At 39.4% G+C, this 19,546-nt stretch overlaps 1 protein-coding gene across 19 annotated transcripts in view; it reads right to left on the reverse strand.

Moving 5' to 3' along the window:
- cadpsb (Ca2+-dependent activator protein for secretion b) overlaps positions 1-19,546 on the reverse strand; it is a 262,642-nt gene that overhangs the window by 116,175 nt on the left and 126,921 nt on the right. For all 19 annotated transcript variants that reach the window (XM_034166408.1, XM_034166409.1, XM_034166397.1 and 16 more), the window contains exons 5-6: positions 19,197-19,430; positions 5,360-5,481 (exon numbers count right to left, since the gene is read on the reverse strand). In XM_034166408.1, the coding sequence (XP_034022299.1) occupies positions 5,360-5,481; positions 19,197-19,430 (356 nt within the window). The remainder of the gene's footprint in view (positions 1-5,359; positions 5,482-19,196; positions 19,431-19,546) is intronic.

Raw genomic sequence — 19,546 nt, forward strand, 5'->3', positions numbered from 1 at the left:
TCCATTAGCTTAGCGGGAAATTTAGTGCAGAAAATCCACGATGGTGATAGTACAGTTTATTTGCCAGGGAGGGAATTTCAACAAGTTGAGACTGTGGCCTGCTTCCGTAGTTGTGTCCATAAAAATCATAGAGGGATATGCTTTCCAAACTTAATACCCATTACTATATTGGATGATGTTGAAATTGAGGATGGCCCAGTGGTTGTTCGAGCAATAGCAAAGATTTCGTGTCTGCTACCTACAATGCGCGTGGAATGTCTTAAACCCAAACCTACTTCTAGGCATCTTATATATGCTACTCTGGAACCACCCCTAAACCCAAACAGTTCAACTGTCAACCCCACTGAGGTCCTTAGACTGGGTCTCATTAACATAAGATCACTGTCCTCAAAATCATTGTTGATCAATGATCTAATTATTGATCATCACTTAGATATGATTGGGCTATGTGAAACCTGGCTTAAACCTACAGCTGTCCTCCCCTTAAATGAGGCCTGCCCACCAGCATATACATTTAGTCACGTCCCTCGTGATGCGAAGCAAGGCGGGGGTGTTGCTCTTATTTAGAAATGTAGGTTTAGCTTATTAGCTGTTGGGGTTACAAATATCACTCATTTGAGCATCTGATTCTCCACTCTGCTCAGGATATTACACATAGCCAAGGTCAGAAGAATAAAAATCAGTCATATTACTTTGTCACTGTATATAGGCCTCCTGGCCCATATTCTGAATTCTTAGATGAATTTGGTGCGTTCATCTCTAACTTGTCAACTAGTGTAGATAACATTCTGATCATTGGTGACTTTAACATTCATATAAATAAGCCTTCTGATCCCCTCTGCAAATCATTTATGGAAATTGTGGATGCATTAGGATTTCGGCAATGCATTCGGGATTCGATGCACATTAGTGGAAATACCCTGGATCTGGTTCTTGCACGTGGTATTGCTGTCATGAATATTGACATGCCTCTTACATCAGTGGTGTCTGATCACTCACTTAGTAAGTTTATAGTTTCGCTGCCGTGTTTAGTGGAACAACAACCTTATATATCTTTACAGCGATGCATCAACTCCTCAACTAAGACTGAACTCGAAGCTAGACTGCCTGATGTCTTAGCTTCACATATGACAAATACCCAGTCAGTAGACAGACTTGTGGATAGTTTAAACTCAGTGCTCAGAACTACACTCGACATGATTGCACCACCTGTGTTAAAACCGCGCTCCCCCAAATCACAGTCACCTTGGTTCATTGATTAGTTGCGTGACCTCAAGTATAAAGCAAGAGGTCTAGAACAGAAATGGCGTTGTTCAACATTAGAAGTATTTCACCTTGCGTGGCGTGATGTTATCTTAGACTATAAGCATGCATTATTGGCTACAAAGCGGACTTACTACTCTGATTTGATCAACAAAAACAAGCATAACTCAAAGTTCTTGTTCAACACGGTGGCAACACTTTTGCATGGACAACCACCTGTAGTTTGCTCTCCTTTTACAGCACAAGATTTCCTGGATTACTTTGGGAAGAAAATAGAAGACATCAGGTTAAATATATCCCGGCATGCCTTAATCCAGCCACAATACCCTGCTATTGATGTGGGCGCCACTACTGAGGTATTACTTAGATTTACAGAATTTGACAGTATCTCACTAGGCATGCTGACAAAACTCGTAATGTCAACAAAAAGCACAACCTGTTTATTTGATCCTATACCAACAAAACTGTTTAAGGATCTGTGGCCCACTCTTGGGCCGACTGTGCTGGAAATTATTAATCTTTCTTTAACTTCTGGATCTGTTCCTAAATGTTTCAAATCTGCAGTGATTAAACGATTACTTAAGAAACCTAATCTTGACCCTAGTGTATTGACAAACTATCGGCCGATATCAAATCTATCATTTTCCTCTAAAATTCTGGAAAAAGTGGTGTCACGGCAGCTCATAGACTACCTTACTGAGAATAATCTCTTTGAGCCATTGTGCTTACAATGGATTCGGACACCACTACGGTTCTGTTGCTGTTAGATCTCAGTGCTGCATTTGATACAGTGGATCATCATATTCTACTTGATAGGCTGGAAAATCATTTTGGGATTACTGGGAGTGCCCTTGCATGGCTGACGTCATACTTGACCAGTCATTCTCACTGTGTTTTGTACAGTAACACTACCTCTAACCTTAGTGACATGAAATTTGGGGTTCCACAGGGGTCTGTCTTAGGCCCCCTGCTTTTCTCCCTTTATATAGCACCCCTTGGGCACATATTGCGGCGTTTTGGGATTACCTTTCACTGCTATACAGATGATACTCAGTTATACATGCCAATAACTGCTGATAATCTCGTTCACATAAAATCCTTAGACGATTGCCTTGCAGCAGTGAGAAGTTTGATGTCTAGAAACTTCCTACTTTTAAACTCTGATAAGACTAAAATGATCGTTCTTGGTCCAGTGACACATCGGCATCAATTTGACCAGTTAACGCTCAGCCTCGGCTCGTGTGCCATACATCACACTGACAAAGTGAGGAACCTTGGGGTAATTTTTGATCCTTCGTTATCCTTTGGCCTCCACATTAGAAATATTACTAGGACTGCTTTCTTCCACCTGCGAAATATAGTGAAGATTCGTCCCATCCTGTCTATGGCTGATGCTGAGACCCTGATCCATGCATTTATCTCTTCTAGATTGGACTACTGCAATGTTCTGTTTTCTGGTTTACCGCAGTCTAGCATTGGGGGTCTCCAATTGGTTCAAAATGCTGCAGCCAGACTTTTGACATGAAGCAGAAAGTTCGACCACATTACACCCATTTTGGCATCCCTTCACTGGCTTCCTGTCCCAGTGAGATCAGATTTTAAGATTCTGCTACTAACCTATAAAATTATTCATGGACTGGCACCCTCCTACCTAGCTGACCTAATTAAACCTTACGTATCGGCCCGGGCTTTATGTTCTCAGGGTGCAGGACTACTTTGTGTCCCTAAGGTGAATAAGAAGTCTGCGGGTCACAGAGCTTTCTCTTGTCGTGCCCCTGTTCTGTGGAATGATCTCCCTGCATCAATAAAACAGTCAGATTCTGTGGAGACTTTCAAGTCCAGACTTAAGACGCACTTATTTTCCCTTTCATATGGCTAGCATACTGGTACAGTTTTGTTTTAGGCTTTTTACTCTTTTAATTCATTTTATTAGTAATTGGAGCGGGCTGCGGCCTCAACTTTACCTAAATTCTGGGTCTTTTACTGAAGTTTAGGGCTAGCGGCCGGCAATCACCTTAGTATTTCTCTGTCTTTCTTGTTGTTTAATGCTGACAAATTATACAGTATTTCTTGTCTTTCTGATGCCTGATTGTTTTTTCTCTCTGTTTAAGGTGCATCTCCATCCAGAGATGGGAGTTGTGTTCGTGTTGGCGATCCTCCTGTCCTGTGTCCCACTAGCATTTCTTGTATATTCGTCCGCGAATTGTTCTGTAAATTATGTTTTGTAGCATGGCCCAAGCAGAGGGTCACCTGTGTGAAGCGCTTTGAGGCAACTCTGTTGTGATTTGGCACTATATAAATGAAAATAAATTGAAAAAAAATAAATTGGTCAGTAGAACAACCTCTCTTGCTCCCTCTCACACAGTCACACACACATGCACACACAGACACACATGCACACACAGACACACACACCTTAATCAATATTGTTTAACTTTATGTGGAAAAAATGCCAAAAATGTTAGGTAGTAAAAATAAATAAATAATTGAAAAAAGATCACAGTTTGATCGTAAAATAAAAAAAGAAAGTTGTGTTGAGTATGACAACTCTTGTTCATGCATACATAGTAGTTCATGATCTCCTATTACACTGAATGTCAATTCTAGGGCGATTCTGTTATTCATTCATACACTTAAGAATATTCATGTTCTGAGTTTATAAAAAGTTGTTCTGTAAAATAAGTTCCTTTACTACTGTGATCATAAACAATGAATCTCAATTCTGAGGCTGTTCTGTAAATATTCATTCATAGACTTAAGAATATTAATGTTCTGAGTTCATAAAAAACTTGTTCTGTAAATAGTTCTCTTACTTTTGTGATCAAAAACATTGATTTGAATCTCAATTTTGAGGCTGTTCTGTAAATAGTTTTCAAATAAACAAACAATTCTGATCAATCCATATCAATTTTCAGACTTAATGTACTGATTTAAGCTCCAGCCAGTTCGGGTTAAACCACACCCACTTCCGGTTTAGGCTCCGCCCACTATGAGTACAGATATGGATACAGATAATTTAGATGGTTGAACAGATACAGATATAGATACTGACAGTGGTGTAGTCACTCATCCCTAGTTGTTAGTGTTATAGATTTGTTCTGTTTTTATAGTTCAAGGAATGTAGTTAGTTTTGTGAAGTTATGTTGTGACCATGAGTAAAAAGGATGTCGATTTACCTCTTCTGCAACAGACAGGAATTAATGTTTGATCTTAGGGGCTACAAATATTTCTGGCCGTTTGGCCTTACTATGCCAGCAAAGAATGTTAGCGGACTGAAAGTTAGCGGAACTAAATTTAGCGGAAGCTAATTAATCCGCTGATGGTTTTCAAAGTTAGCTGAAAAGCAGATATCTGCTAACGAAAAATTTAGCTTCACTAATTAGCTATTAGCGGATTAGCAGACTGTGCCCATCACTGTCTATAACCAACATTCTGTAATCACATTATTTTAGAGAAAAAATAACTTTAATTAATGTGAGGAATACCACAGTAACATTATTAAAGGCTTTCTTGCTATTCATTTCAGTCAAAGGTAACAGAAGTCAGATTCCTCATCACACCATCAGGCTGCTTGGAAATGTCCCTCAGTTATTGGATCTTGAAACACAGAAATGGTGACATCTCTCAACGGCTCTAAAATGTGGATTATTTTCCTGGATACAATCCTGAAAGAGGAGTGAGTTTTGGTGCCAGCCTACGTTTTTTTTTTTTTTAAGTTTTCAAGTCAGTTAAAGATAGAGAAAACAGAGAGCAGTGTGTTAAAACAGATCTGTCCCACAGCAGGAAAGAATTCAAGCAGTTGTCTGAACACACACACACACACACACACACACACACACACACACACACACACACACACACACACACACACACACACACACACACACACACACACACACACACACACACACACACACACACACACACACACACACACACAAAATGCTATTGTCAGTACACTCTTCTTCTGAACCCTAAGGGTGGTATGAGGGTAAAAATGCTGATGCTGAAGTTTAGAAGTGGTTTCATTGGCACTACACTGTGAATTTGAACTCAGATGTACTTTGAGAAATTCTTAACATGTACAGCTCCTTACGTTGGTTTGGACGCCTCTGCTTGGTCAGTCTGGAGTTTCTCGCCACCTTCCACTTCCATGGTGCAGTAGACAATCCTGTTGGGAGCCAAAGATTTCAGGCCCTGCACCTCCATGATTACGACCTGTTCAACACCAGGAAAAACAAACAGATCAAAGGCCAAGAAGTCACACTCTAATTCTTCCACCTTGACAGTTTTTTTTTTTTTGTTTTTTTTTTTTGTTACAACCAGGTTTATTTTTTTAAATTGGACAATATGTTCATCTACAGAGGTGTCAAGTAACAAAGTACAAATACTTTGTTACTGTACTTAAGTACACTTTTTAGGTATCTATACTTTACTCCATTACTTATTTTTCTGCCTACTTCTGACTTCTACTCATTACATTTTCACACAAGTATCTGTACTTTCTATTCCTTACATTTTTAAAACAAACAGCCTCGTTACTCTTGGCTTCAGTTTAATGTTTATATATATATATATATATATATATATTTCACATCATGTGCGCCTGTAATCAACTTTTCTGTAGCATGGCTTTGCTTTGAACCATGAACCAATTGAAGCAGTGGTTCGCAGATTGAAGCAATGCTTTGACCTATTGCTTTGTTTATTCTTTCTTTCTTTCACTTAATTTTCCCCCGCTAAAACCCTAAAGAGCATACTTCTGTGAGTATTATTTACCTTTTCTATGTTAAACCGACCTGTTATGGCCTTCTGAAACAGTTGATGTATTTTATAACTTAAAAATGGGAGTGATGCTAACGCGTTAGCATGACTATGGAATTTTCAATGTTAAAACTTAGAATTAAGCAATTGCAGCTGTCATCACGTTCGGGTGCATTTGTTTTCAAATTGTAATAGTTCTTAAATTTATTTTTGTTTATATATTAGAGAAAGAGGCAAAAAGAACCTGAATAAAAACACAACAGAAAATATAAAAGCAGCTAACAACGAACATACATAAATAAATAAATACATACATACATAAATAAGTGTTTCCTGTGAACACCTAGTGACTCTTACACCTCCACTATATCCCTGTCTTATTTAATGACAGTTTGTTTCGGTCAAACCATATTTTCAATTTGTTAATTTCTTCAGTGATTTTCTCCAGAACTATCTGCCAAACTAGAAAACTGCTTTATCTTAGTAAGAGCAGAATACTACTGGAATGAATTTTAATAAGGAAAGTTGTTTTTTTTTTTTTTTTTTTTTCCTTCACTAAATGGATGCTGCACTCACTGCAGTTTATTGTCTGGAATAGTCCCAGATTGCATTTCAGAGCTTCTAGAATTGAAACATTTTCGTACAGGTGGTGTTGGGGGGTAATTTTGGGTTTTGGGTCTTGGGCCACATGTAGAACAAATCAGTTTTTAAATTAAGCTTTCAATTCATATAGTGGCATCTACCTTTTTTTTTTTTAAAGGTTACTTTATACTTTTATACTTTAAGTAGGTTTTGGAGTACATACTTTTTCACTTTTACTTGAGTAAAGAGGTCAAGTTGATACTTCAACTTTTACCAGTGTTTTTAAACTGCAGTATCTATACTTCTACTTAAGTAACAAATGTCTACACCACTGTTCATCTATAATTCTGCCAGAATACTGACATTACGTATTTGCCTTGCACTAAAATCTAGATTTTCTACAAGATCTTTGTATGATGAGTACAACCATCCTGTAAAAAAGCTCTTAAAGCACTGTGCACATTTACATGAGAAGAAAAAGAAGAAGAAGAAAACAACAATAAACATAAATAAATATTGCCAGATGTATTGAGGCATCCAAAGCTTTTATACTTTGGATAAAACCATCCACTAAATGCTCCAAGCTATCTTTGCTAAAAATGTTTAATCTGACTGCCCTAATTCCCACACTCTTTGCTTTTATGTCCACTTTACATGTATAGACTATAATATCTTATCCACAATTCAATGCATCCATAAAACAGATATGTTGTAAAATTAATAAATAAAATAAATATCAAATAATTTCTGATGAAGAGAGATGAACCTTTTAAAGACTAAACAGATTAATTACCTTGTGTGTCTATCCTTTATATTGTTGACTTCTTTAGCGTGACTTTCCCATGGCTTTACAAAACATTTGCATTGAACAGTTCATTATTAATGAATTATTATCCTCCACTGTCTTCATGGAATTGTGCATTATGCTGTAAACCAACACACTAATTCAGTTTGTATTCCTCTGAAAAGTTTGCTTTCTTTTCAATGCTATAGTTTTTCAATTCAACAAAAATGATACAATCCTTTGTAACTCTGCATGAGAATATTTAGAAATTTCAAATGCATTCTTTTGCTAGCATGCTAATAAAATTAATGAAAGCTGCATTGAAACATATAGAGTGATTATGATTTATGGGACAACCATACATACCATTTCTAAAGTGCAGTCAGTGACTAGACAGACAGACAGACAGGTTGTTTGGGGGACTGACAGACAGACAGATAAATGAGTCCGTCCCCACAAGTTACCACACTAGTTCAAAAATAATATATGGTATCATCAAAGTCACCAAATAAAAATAATATAATGAGGACAAACCTGTTAACATCTGGTGACTTTTGATGCACCAGATGAACTGAAAATGCAGGTCTCTTTGTTCGAACGGAGTCTGTAAGAAAGCCTCTCTACACAACAATTTGATAACTTATTATACTCTAAAACTGTCCCATATCCACACAACCCTGCAGAAAGGACTTCATGGACAATTTTTAGTGAATTAAAAGCCTCTGTGAAGGCCCTCAAGTCACAAGAGTAGACTTGACACAGCCAGTTAAATAGAAGAGGATAATTGCAAGCAAAAGTGGCCTTAATGGTTATTAGGTTACTACCTGGAAATAAGTAACAAAGCAGCTTTATAGTTATGTCTGTCTATATTTTGTTATGGTTATTGTGCACATTAAAAATGCTAACATGGCCCAAAACAGCAACTTCACTGGTCTTAACTTGTATCAGTCATGAATCCAAAAATCCAGAGCTGAATATACAGTAGTTATAATGGAGTTACAGAAATTTGATGGACCCACTAACAGACTAATCCTCTGTTTTCCCTGCTAACTGCAGGAAATATTTAAACTTACGAAGCGCTCAATGTACTTGTTTCCAGTGTGGAAGGCTCCCGGTTCAAACCCCACCCCTGCTCATCCTCCATGTGAAGTGGAGTTGCATCAGGAAGGGCATCTGGCGTAAAACTCAAGTTATTTTTTTAATTTATGTAACCTCTACTGGTGGTTGGCTCTCACTGCGGTATTGTATCAATTCCTGTTCCGGAGCACAGCGGTGTTTTGCTGTATCTGTTAGCTGTTTAATCTGCGCAGTTAGATTGATCTAGTTAACTAGATAAGGATTTGTTTCACAGTGTAATCTTCACGTGCCTTAACTAAAGCACTCCCTCTGCTGAATCACCTCTAAATTATTTACACATTATTCACTTTGTGTGTTTTTAGGAATCTGCTAGCTTAGCGCAGCTACTAGCTCTTAGCCGGTTTAGCATGGCGGCTTCTCTTGTCTCTCCTGCACTTTTCTGCTCTGGGTGTGAAATGTTTAGTTATACCTCGGCCTCCTTTAGCAGTAATGGTACTTGTAATAAGTGTAGCTTATTCATAGCTTTGGAGGCCAGGCTGGGCGAATTGGAGACTCGGCTCCGCACCGTGGAAAATTCTACAGCTAGCCAGGCCCCTGTAGTCGGTGCGGACCAAGGTAGCTTAGCCACCGTTAGTTCCCTCCCGGCAGATCCCGAGCAGCCGGGAAAGCAGGCCGACTGGGTGACTGTGAGGAGGAAGCATAGTTCTAAACAGAAACCCCGTGTACACCGCCAACCCGTTCATATTTCTAACCGTTTTTCCCCACTCGACGACACACCCGCCGAGGATCAAACTCTGGTTATTGGCGACTCTGTTTTGAGAAATGTGAAGTTAGCGACACCAGCAACCATAGTCAATTGTCTTCCGGGGGCCAGAGCAGGCGACATTGAAGGAAATTTGAAACTGCTGGCTAAGGCTAAGCGTAAATTTGGTAAGATTGTAATTCACGTCGGCAGTAATGACACCTGGTTACGCCAATCGGAGGTCACTAAAATTAACATTGAATCAGTGTGTAACTTTGCAAAAACAATGTCGGACTCTGTAGTTTTCTCTGGGCCCCTCCCCAATCGGACCGGGAGTGACATGTTTAGCCGCATGTTCTCCTTGAATTGCTGGCTGTCTGAGTGGTGTCCAAAAAATGAGGTGGGCTTCATAGATAATTGGCAAAGCTTCTGGGGAAAACTTGGTCTTGTTAGGAGAGACGGCATCCATCCCACTTTGGATGGAGCAGCTCTCATTTCTAGAAATCTGGCCAATTTTCTTAAATCCTCCAAACCGTGACTATCCAGGGTTGGGACCAGGAAGCAGAGTTGTAGTCTTAAACACCTCTCTGCAGCTTCTCTCCCCCTGCCATCCCCTCATTACCCCATCCCCGTAGAGACGGTGCCTGCTCCCAGACCACCAATAACCAGCAAAAATCTATTTAAGCATAAAAATTAAAAAAGAAAAATAATATAGCACCTTCAACTGCACCACAGACTAAAACAGTTAAATGTGGTCTATTAAACATTAGGTCTCTCTCTTCTAAGTCCCTGTTAGTAAATTATATAATAATTGATCAACATATTGATTTAATCTGCCTTACAGAAACCTGGTTACAGCAGGATGAATATGTTAGTTTAAATGAGTCAACACCCCGGAGTCACACTAACTGCCAGAATGCTCGTAGCACGGGCCGAGGCGGAGGATTAGCAGAAATCTTCCGTTCCAGCTTATTAATTAATCAAAAACCCAGACAGAGCTTTAATTCATTTGAAAGCTTGACTCTTAGTCTTGTCCATCCAAATTGGAAGTCCCAAAAACCAGTTTTATTTGTTATTATCTATCGTCCACCTGGTCGTTACTGTGAGTTTCTCTGTGAATTTCAGACCTTTGTCTGACTTAGTGCTTAGCTCAGATAAGATAATTATAGTGGGCGATTTTAACATCCACACAGATGCTGAGAGTGACAGCCTCAACACTGCATTTAATCTATTATTAGACTCAATTGGCTTTGCTCAAAATGTAAATGAGTCCACCCACCACTTTAATCATATCTTAGATCTTGTTCTGACTTATGGTATGGAAATTGAAGACTTAACAGTATTCCCTGAAAACTCCCTTCTGTCTGATCATTTCTTAATAACATTTACATTTACTCTGATGGACTACCCAGCAGTGGGGAATAAGTTTCATTACACTAGAAGTCTTTCAGAAAGCACTGTAACTAGGTTTAAAGATACGATTCCTTCTTTATGTTCTCTAATGCCATATACCAACACAGTGCAGAGTAGCTACCTAAACTCTGTAAGTGAGATAGAGTATCTCGTCAATAGTTTTACATCCTCATTGAAGACAACTTTGGATGCTGTAGCTCCTCTGAAAAAGAGAGTTTTAAATCAGAAGTGCCTGACTCTGTGGTATAACTCACAAACTCGCAGCTTAAAGCAGATAACCCGTAAGTTGGAGAGGAAATGGCGTCTCACTAATTTAGAAGATCTTCACTTAGCCTGGAAAAAGAGTCTGTTGCTCTATAAAAAAGCCCTCCGTAAAGCTAGGACATCTTACTACTCATCACTAATTGAAGAAAATAAGAAACTGTAGCCAGGCTGACAAAGAGTCAATCAATCAATCAATCAATCAATTTTATTTATATAGCGCCAAATCACAACAAACAGTTGCCCCAAGGTGCTTTATATTGTAAGGCAAGGCCATACAATAATTACGTAAAAATCCCAACGGTCAAAAGGACCCCCTGTGAGCAAGCACTTGGCGACAGTGGGAAGGAAAAAGTCCCTTTAACAGGAAGAAACCTCCAGCAGAACCAGGCTCAGGGAGGGGCAGTCTTCTGCTGGGACTGGTTGGGGCTGAGGGAGAGAACCAGGAAAAAGACATGCTGTGGAGGGGAGCCGAGATCAATCACTAATGATTAAATGCAGAGTGGTGCATACAGAGCAAAAAGAGAAAGAAACACTCAGTGCATCATGGGAACCCCCAGCAGTCTAAGTCTATAGCAGCATAACTAAGGGATGGTTCAGGGTCACCTGATCCAGCCCTAACTATAAGCTTTAGCAAAAAGGAAAGTTTTAAGCCTAATCTTAAAAGTAGAGAGGGTGTCTGTCTCCCTGATCCGAATTGGGAGCTGGTTCCACAGGAGAGAAGCCTGAAAGCTGAAGGCTCTGCCTCCCATTCTACTCTTACAAACCCTAGGAACTACAAGTAAGCCTGCAGTCTGAGAGCGAAGCGCTCTATTGGGGTGATATGGTACTATGAGGTCCCTAAGATAAGATGGGACCTGATTATTCAAAACCTTATAAGTAAGAAGAAGAATTTTAAATTCTATTCTAGAATTAACAGGAAGCCAATGAAGAGAGGCCAATATGGGAGAGATATGCTCTCTCCTTCTAGTCCCCGTTAGTACTCTAGCTGCAGCATTTTGAATTAACTGAAGGCTTTTCAGGGAACTTTTAGGACAACCTGATAATAATGAATTACAATAGTCCAGCCTAGAGGAAATAAATGCATGAATTAGTTTTTCAGCATCACTCTGAGACAAGACCTTTCTAATTTTAGAGATATTGCGTAAATGCAAAAAAGCAGTCCTACATATTTGTTTAATATGTGCTTTCAATGACATATCCTGATCAAAAATGACTCCAAGATTTCTCACAGTATTACTAGAGGTCAGGCTAATGCCATCCAGAGTAAGGATCTGGTTAGACACCATGTTTCTAAGATTTGTGGGGCCAAGTACAATAACTTCAGTTTTATCTGAGTTTAAAAGCAGGAAATTAGAGGTCATCCATGTCTTTATGTCTGTAAGACAATCCTGCAGTTTAGCTAATTGGTGTGTGTCCTCTGGCTTCATGGATAGATGAAGCTGGGTATCATCTGCGTAATAATGAAAATTTAAGCAATGCCGTCTAATAATACTGCCTAAGGGAAGCATGTATAAAGTGAATAAAATTGGTCCTAGCACAGACCCTTGTGGAACTCCATAATTAACCTTAGTCTGTGAAGAAGATTCCCCATTTACATGAACAAATTGTAATCTATTAGATAAATATGATTCAAACCACCGCAGCGCAGTGCCTTTAATACCTATGGCATGCTCTAATCTCTGTAATAAAATTTTATGGTCAACAGTATCAAAAGCAGCACTGAGGTCTAACAGAACAAGCACAGAGATGAGTCCACTGTCTGAGGCCATCAGAAGATAATTTGTAACCTTCACTAATGCTGTTTCTGTACTATGATGAATTCTAAAACCTGACTGAAACTCTTCAAATAGACCATTCCTCTGCAGATGATCAGTTAGCTGTTTTACAACTACCCTTTCAAGAATTTTTGAGAGAAAAGGAAGGTTGGAGATTGGCCTATAATGAGCTAAGATAGCTGGGTCAAGTGATGGCTTTTTAAGTAATGGTTTAATTACTGCCACCTTAAAAGCCTGTGGTACATAGCCAACTAATAAAGATAGATTGATCATATTTAAGATCGAAGCATTAAATAATGGTAGGGCTTCCTTGAGCAGCCTGGTAGGAATGGGGTCTAATAGACATGTTGATGGTTTGGATGAAGTAACTAATGAAAATAACTCAGACAGAACAATCTGAGAGAAAGAGTCTAACCAAATACCGGCATCACTGAAAGCAGCCAAAGATAACGATACGTCTTTGGGATGGTTATGAGTAATTTTTTCTCTAATAGTTAAAATTCTTCTTTAGACTTAGACTGCTGGGGGGTTCCCATGATGCACTGAGTGTTTCTTTCTCTTTTTGCTCTGTATGTACCACTCTGCATTTAATCATTAGTGATTGATCTTTGCTCCCCTCCACAGCATGTCTTTTTCCTGGTTCTCTCCCTCAGCCCCAACCAGTCCCAGCAGAAGACTGCCCCTCCCTGAGCCTGGTTCTGCTGGAGGTTTCTTCCTGTTAAAAGGGAGTTTTTCTTTCCCACTGTCGCCAAGTGCTTGCTCACAGGGGGTCGTTTTGACCGTTGGGGTTTTTCTGTAATTATTGTATGGCCTTGCCTTACAATATAAAGCGCCTTGGGGCAACTGTTTGTTGTGATTTGGCGCTATATAAATAAAATTGATTGATTGATTTATCATGCAAATCCACCCTTGCTGTGGCGACCCCCAGGGACTTACTAGTTTTATTCATTCATTCATTTTCTATACCTGCTTACTCCAATTAAGGGTCATGGAGGTTGGGAGGGTGGGGGATCTGGAGACTATCCCAGCAGTCAAAGGGGGAGAGGCAGGATACATCCTGAACAGGACAGCAGTCTGTCGCTGGGCTACGTATAGACAGACAAACACATGCACGCTCTCACTCACGCCTACGGTCAATTTAAAGTTTCCAGGTTACCTAACTAGCATGTCTTTGGAAGTAAGAGGAAGCCGGAGCACCCGAAGAGAACCCACGTGAACACAGGGAAAACAGGCAAACTCCACACAGAAAGGCCCAGCTGGGAAGCGATCCCACAACCTCCTTGCTGTGAGGCAACAGCGCTAACCACTAAGCCACTGTGCCACCAGTATTAATTTATATGTGATTTGTAAAGCTAGTGTTTCTCTTATATGTATTTTTTGGTGATATATGGACTCGAATTAACCACACCTCATGCCCTATGACTGCTGGGATAGGCTCCAGCGTCCCTGTAACCCTTAATTTGAGTAAGTGGGCATTGAAAATGGATGGATGGATGGACTCAACATAGATTGTCAAGTGTCCTACAGAAACCATACAGGAATCAGTTAATATATGTGAACAGCTCAATTACATGAACACATCTTTGTGTCTGTCTGAGGAAAAACTGGTCCAAAACTACCCCGAAGACCAATTTTCTCAACGTTTTTTACATGCAGACTGCTGAGGGAATTCACACTATTACAACCAATCACATGGTAAGTAAACAGACTTGAAGAATTAGGATTTACCAAAGCACTGTGGAATTGTATCCTCATGCAAACTGCTAATTATCACTGCTGTGCAAATATATTTCCAATTTCAAAATCCATAATGGTGCGCCAGCTTCCGTTTAATGGAACAGACAGTGTCACATTATTTGCACATTAGTCACTTCCCCATCTTGAAATAGCGCTGTGCGATGAGAACGGGGTGCGACTGTGCCCTGTTCTGTGGTGAAAGCTCGTCTCAGAGAACCAGATAACAGGATGACTCACAATCCCACTTAAAAACCAGGTAAAAAGGCTCTTTTGTGCCTTGTTCACATCATGTTTGTGTTTCTCTGATCAGATCTACTGTGGTGTGTTGTACTTAGTCCACAACAATTTAGATTTAAAGGTTGTGTTTTAAACAGGAGTCTGCTTTTAATTTTACAGTATTTGTACCAGGATGAATGAATGGATGAATGAATGAAGAGAATGAATTTATTTGGCACACAGACTCAACAATAACAAAAAACTGATACACTAGACAATTCCACAGTGACATGTGTGACCAAAAGGGGGTGAGCAGAGGCAAAGCTTATAAACGCCAGTGGTGGGCACAGATAACCAAACAATTAACTTTGATAACAGATAATCAGATAACTTAAAAGTTATCTTTGATAAAGATAAACCGATAAACCACCCAAAAATGTATCGGAAGTTACAGATAACCGATAAATTTCAGTATTGTCTCTGGTACACTTGCAACTACTAACAAGCTGATTTTGAGTTTTAACACCGCGATTGCTTTTGGAAGCATTAAAAGGGACAACAGACCCAAACAATGAGTCAGCACTTCTGTTTTTGAGTGTCCTGCGCCCTGCTGGAAGCTCCAGTTTACTACATGGCTTCAAGCACAGACGCAAGCTAAGAAGAGCAATGAAGCTCACCTCTCTGCTCAATCACAATGACGCCGTGAGGCGGAGGAGGTCTGGGAAAATAAAACAATGCTGAGTTATGGTTTGGTGTATAAATAAAATGAATACTGATAGAATAGCTGTCAATTCTGTCATTTGTACAAAGTTAAAATATAACATATATCTTTTAATGTTGAATAATGCACTAATTCTGAAGTTTTGTAACAAACACAGAGAACATAAATCGTGCGCTCTGAATTTTTACACCGTGCGGTTCTGTGGTACTGTTTGAACTGAAACCGAGTACAATGATTAAAAATATCATACAGTGTCTGCCCAGCTTCAGGACGAATACTGCCATGAACACTACTGGCCAGTAGATGGCAGTAGAGACTGTGAAAACTTGCCAAAACAAAATTCCAGATAATCCATGTCTGCTACATTTAAAATGCGTGGAATTTAACAAACACAAACACAATAACAATGTCTGTAAACCCACAGAATATATTCACAAGAGTTTTAGGCACTAGAGTTTAATGCTGTTGTCCGTGGAGCCTGAACAGTGTGTCTGAAATGCATTTGTCCTGTCGTGAACATACTGAGATTACCCTATCCTACCAATAATGCACTACTGGGCAGAGCATGTGCTCATTAAAACCTTAAAAATTAGTGCATTACTTTAAAACTAAAACATATATCTGATATTTTCATTTCATAAAACTTCAGACGTGACAGTAATATTAAATAACTTGTCCGAAATTGGTTTGGTTAAAATTTGAACCATAAGTTAAAAATGTATGCCTCTGGATGACTTGGGTGATATTGCTGGCATGTCAGTATGGGGTTAAAAGAAATGAATTATTTTCTTTTGTGACCAGTTCTCCTTTGCTTACAGAAGATAGAGTGGTTTCTCCTAGAAGCAGCTCTCTTCTGTTTGCAGAGGGTAGAACTACACGTCTGCTATGAAACTTTTAACAGGTAGGTGCTCAACTGATTTTAAATTTTAAAAGTGTTTGTAGCTGTTTACTATGTTAACGGTCTAAAAATTATTGGACGAAAATTTATCGGACAATAATTAGTCCGATAATGGTTTTTAAAGTTATCTAAAAAGATAATCCGATAATGAAAACATTATCTTCGATAATTATCGGTTACTGGAACTGTGCCCACCACTGATAAACACCCACCCCTTATATATATATATATATATATATATATATATATATATATATATATATATATATATACGAGGGCTGTCAATAAAGTAACGGTCCTTTTTATTTTTTTCAAAAACTATATGGATTTCATTCATATGTTTTTACGTCAGACATGCTTGAACCCTCGTGCGCATGCGTGAGTTTTTCCACGCCTGTCGGTGACATCATTCGCCTGTGAGCACTCCTTGTGGGAGGAGTCGTCCAGCCCCTCGTCGGAATTCCTTTGTCTGAGAAGTTGCTGAGAGACTGGCACGTTGTTTGATCAAAATTTTTTCTAAACCTGTGAGACACATCGAAGTGGACACGGTTCGAAAAATTAAGCTGGTTTTCAGTGAAAATTTTAACAGCTGATGAGAGATTTTGAGGTGAGACTGTCGCTTTAAGGACTTTTCACGGTGCGAGACGTCGCGCAGCGCTCTCAGGCGGCGTCGTCAGCCTGTTCAAGCTGAAAACCTCCACATTTCAGGCTCTATTGATCCAGGACGTCGTGAGAGAACAGAGAAGTTTCAGAAGAAGTCGGTTTCAGCATTTTATCCGGATATTCCACTGTTAAAGGAGATTTTTTTTAATGAAAGACGTGCGGACGGGTCCGCGCGTCGGGACGCAGCCGCCGCGACGCTCCGCCACAGGAAAAACACCTCTGTTGAAAGCCTTAAGGACAAGTTGGAACATGTCCTGCCTGTTAAACAATTTCTCATATACTCACTCCACTGAAAGCCATCAAAAGCCGCCTGGATTTTACAAATGGTTATCAACACGGAGGTGTTTTTCCTGTGCCGCCGCACCGCGTCAGCTGCGTCCCGACGCGCGGATCCGTCCGCACGTCTTTCATTAAAAAATCTCCTTTAACAGTGGAATATCCGGATAAATGCTGAAACCGACTTCTTCTGAAACTTCTCTGTTCTCTCACGACGTCCTGGATCAATAGAGCCTGAAATGTGGAGGTTTTCAGCTTGAACAGGCTGATGACGCCGCCTGAGAGTGCTGCACGACGTCTCGCACCGCGAAAAGTCCTTAAAGCGACAGAATCACCTCAAAATCTCTCATCAGCCGTTAAAATTTTCACTGAAAACCAGCTTAATTTTTCGAACCGTGTCCACTTCGATGTGTCTCACAGGTTTAGAAAAAATTTTGATCAAACAACGCGCCAGTCTCTCAGCAACTTCTCAGACAAAGGAATTCCGACGAGGGGCTGGACGACTCCTCCCACAAGGAGTGCTCACAGGCGAATGACGTCACCGACAGGCGTGGAAAAACTCACGCATGCGCACGAGGGTTCAAGCATGTCTGACGTAAAAACATATGAATGAAATCCATATAGTTTGTGAAAAAAATAAAAAGGACCGTTACTTTATTGACAGCCCTTGTGTGTGTGTGTATATATATATATATATATATATATATATATATATATATATATATATATATATATATATATATATATATATATATATATATATATATATATATATATACAGTGATGCCGGTAACACGTTACTCTAATCTGACCACTTTTTTTAGTAACGAGTAATCTAACGCGTTAATCTTTCCAAATCAGTAATCAGATTAAAGTTACTTCTCCATGTCACTGTGCGTTACTATTATTTTTCATTGTGGGTCAACAGCAGCATTAAACTTGGTCCGTGGGCAGGAGGTCGGGGTTCGACTGAACTGCACACTTTCAGTGAGCTGTGAGCTTTTCATCCACGGTTTTTTGCAGCTGCTCGACTCGTCCTCACCTCTTAAAGCGCGGTGATCAGCACACCTGTACTGAGCTTTACAAAGACATTTTTATACTTTTTCCCCTCCTTTATTTAGAATTCTGAGCTGAGCCGCTCCGTATCGTCTCGTTAAAAACAGCTGATCCTCCGCGATGCGTCAACAACTAACACTATTTTCCACTCAAATGCACCTAAACTCTTTCTGAGGACCACATGATGTGAAAATGCAATAAAACTTTCTTACCTATAAATCTGGTCATGTTTTCTGCATAAATAAATGTTATCCATTCTTTGTGCTGAAACGCCAAAGCAGGGGCGAATGCAGATGGAATGGGGGCGTGGGGCAAGGATGTGCCCCCCTTCCCCACAACACCCCTAGATTAAAGGTCCAGTTTTGAAGCCGTTTTTTACTACAACTACTAATATTGCTTAAAATAATAATAATTTCGACAAGTAAAATGTTTAGAGAGAATTTAAATGTTAGAAAAATGTTAGAATTTAATAGTTACATTTATAAACAATGTAGGTTTGAAATTGCAAGTTTTACTGTTACAGTGCTGTCAACAGTTAAATATGAGGTCAAGAAAGAGGTCTTTATTTTACTTTTTATAAAACAAGTATTTATTTTCATTGAAGTCAAGAAAGGGTGACTATAAAGTGAGTTTTGGCAAAACAGGTATCATTTTCATGTTGACGTGGGTTGTTGTCGGCAGCTGGGGAAAGTAACTAAAAAAGTAACTAGTAATCTAACTTAGTTACTTTTACAATTGAGTAATCAGTAAAGTAACTAAGTTACTTTTTCAAGGAGTAATCAGTAATCAGTAATTGGATTACTTTTGCAAAGTAACTGTGGCAACACTGTATATATATAATGTCGATATATGTAGGATAATGTTGTTAGGAATCTTGACACATGATGTCTTTAAAACGAACTGATAAACAAGATAAACAGAGCATTACTTTTTAATGTTGAATATTATGGCTTAAGCTGTTTTACCTCTAGAGTGAAGGACAGAACCACATCGCTCTTCGACAGCGTGTTCTCGTCCTCCTGGCCCATGTCAATGATTGAGGTATTGTGTCCCCGTTTCAGCTTCTGGAGTTTGAACTCCCCGCCCTTGGACACAGGCATGCTCTCCAAATTAGCCATCAGCTGGTTGACAGATGACTTGAGCTCCTCGATATACATGGCCTCCATTTCTTTAGACACAAATTTGGGAAACTTACCCCCCTGCACAGAGAATCAGAAAAGAAAAACACAAATAAAGATGTAAAGTTTTGAGTCTCCAAAATACCAAAAAGGAGGATTGGCATTACTGTTTATGGCTACATCCAAATATGCATACT

Source organism: Thalassophryne amazonica, chromosome 3 (genome assembly GCF_902500255.1).
Source record: "Thalassophryne amazonica chromosome 3, fThaAma1.1, whole genome shotgun sequence".
NCBI classification, from domain to species: domain Eukaryota; kingdom Metazoa; phylum Chordata; class Actinopteri; order Batrachoidiformes; family Batrachoididae; genus Thalassophryne; species Thalassophryne amazonica.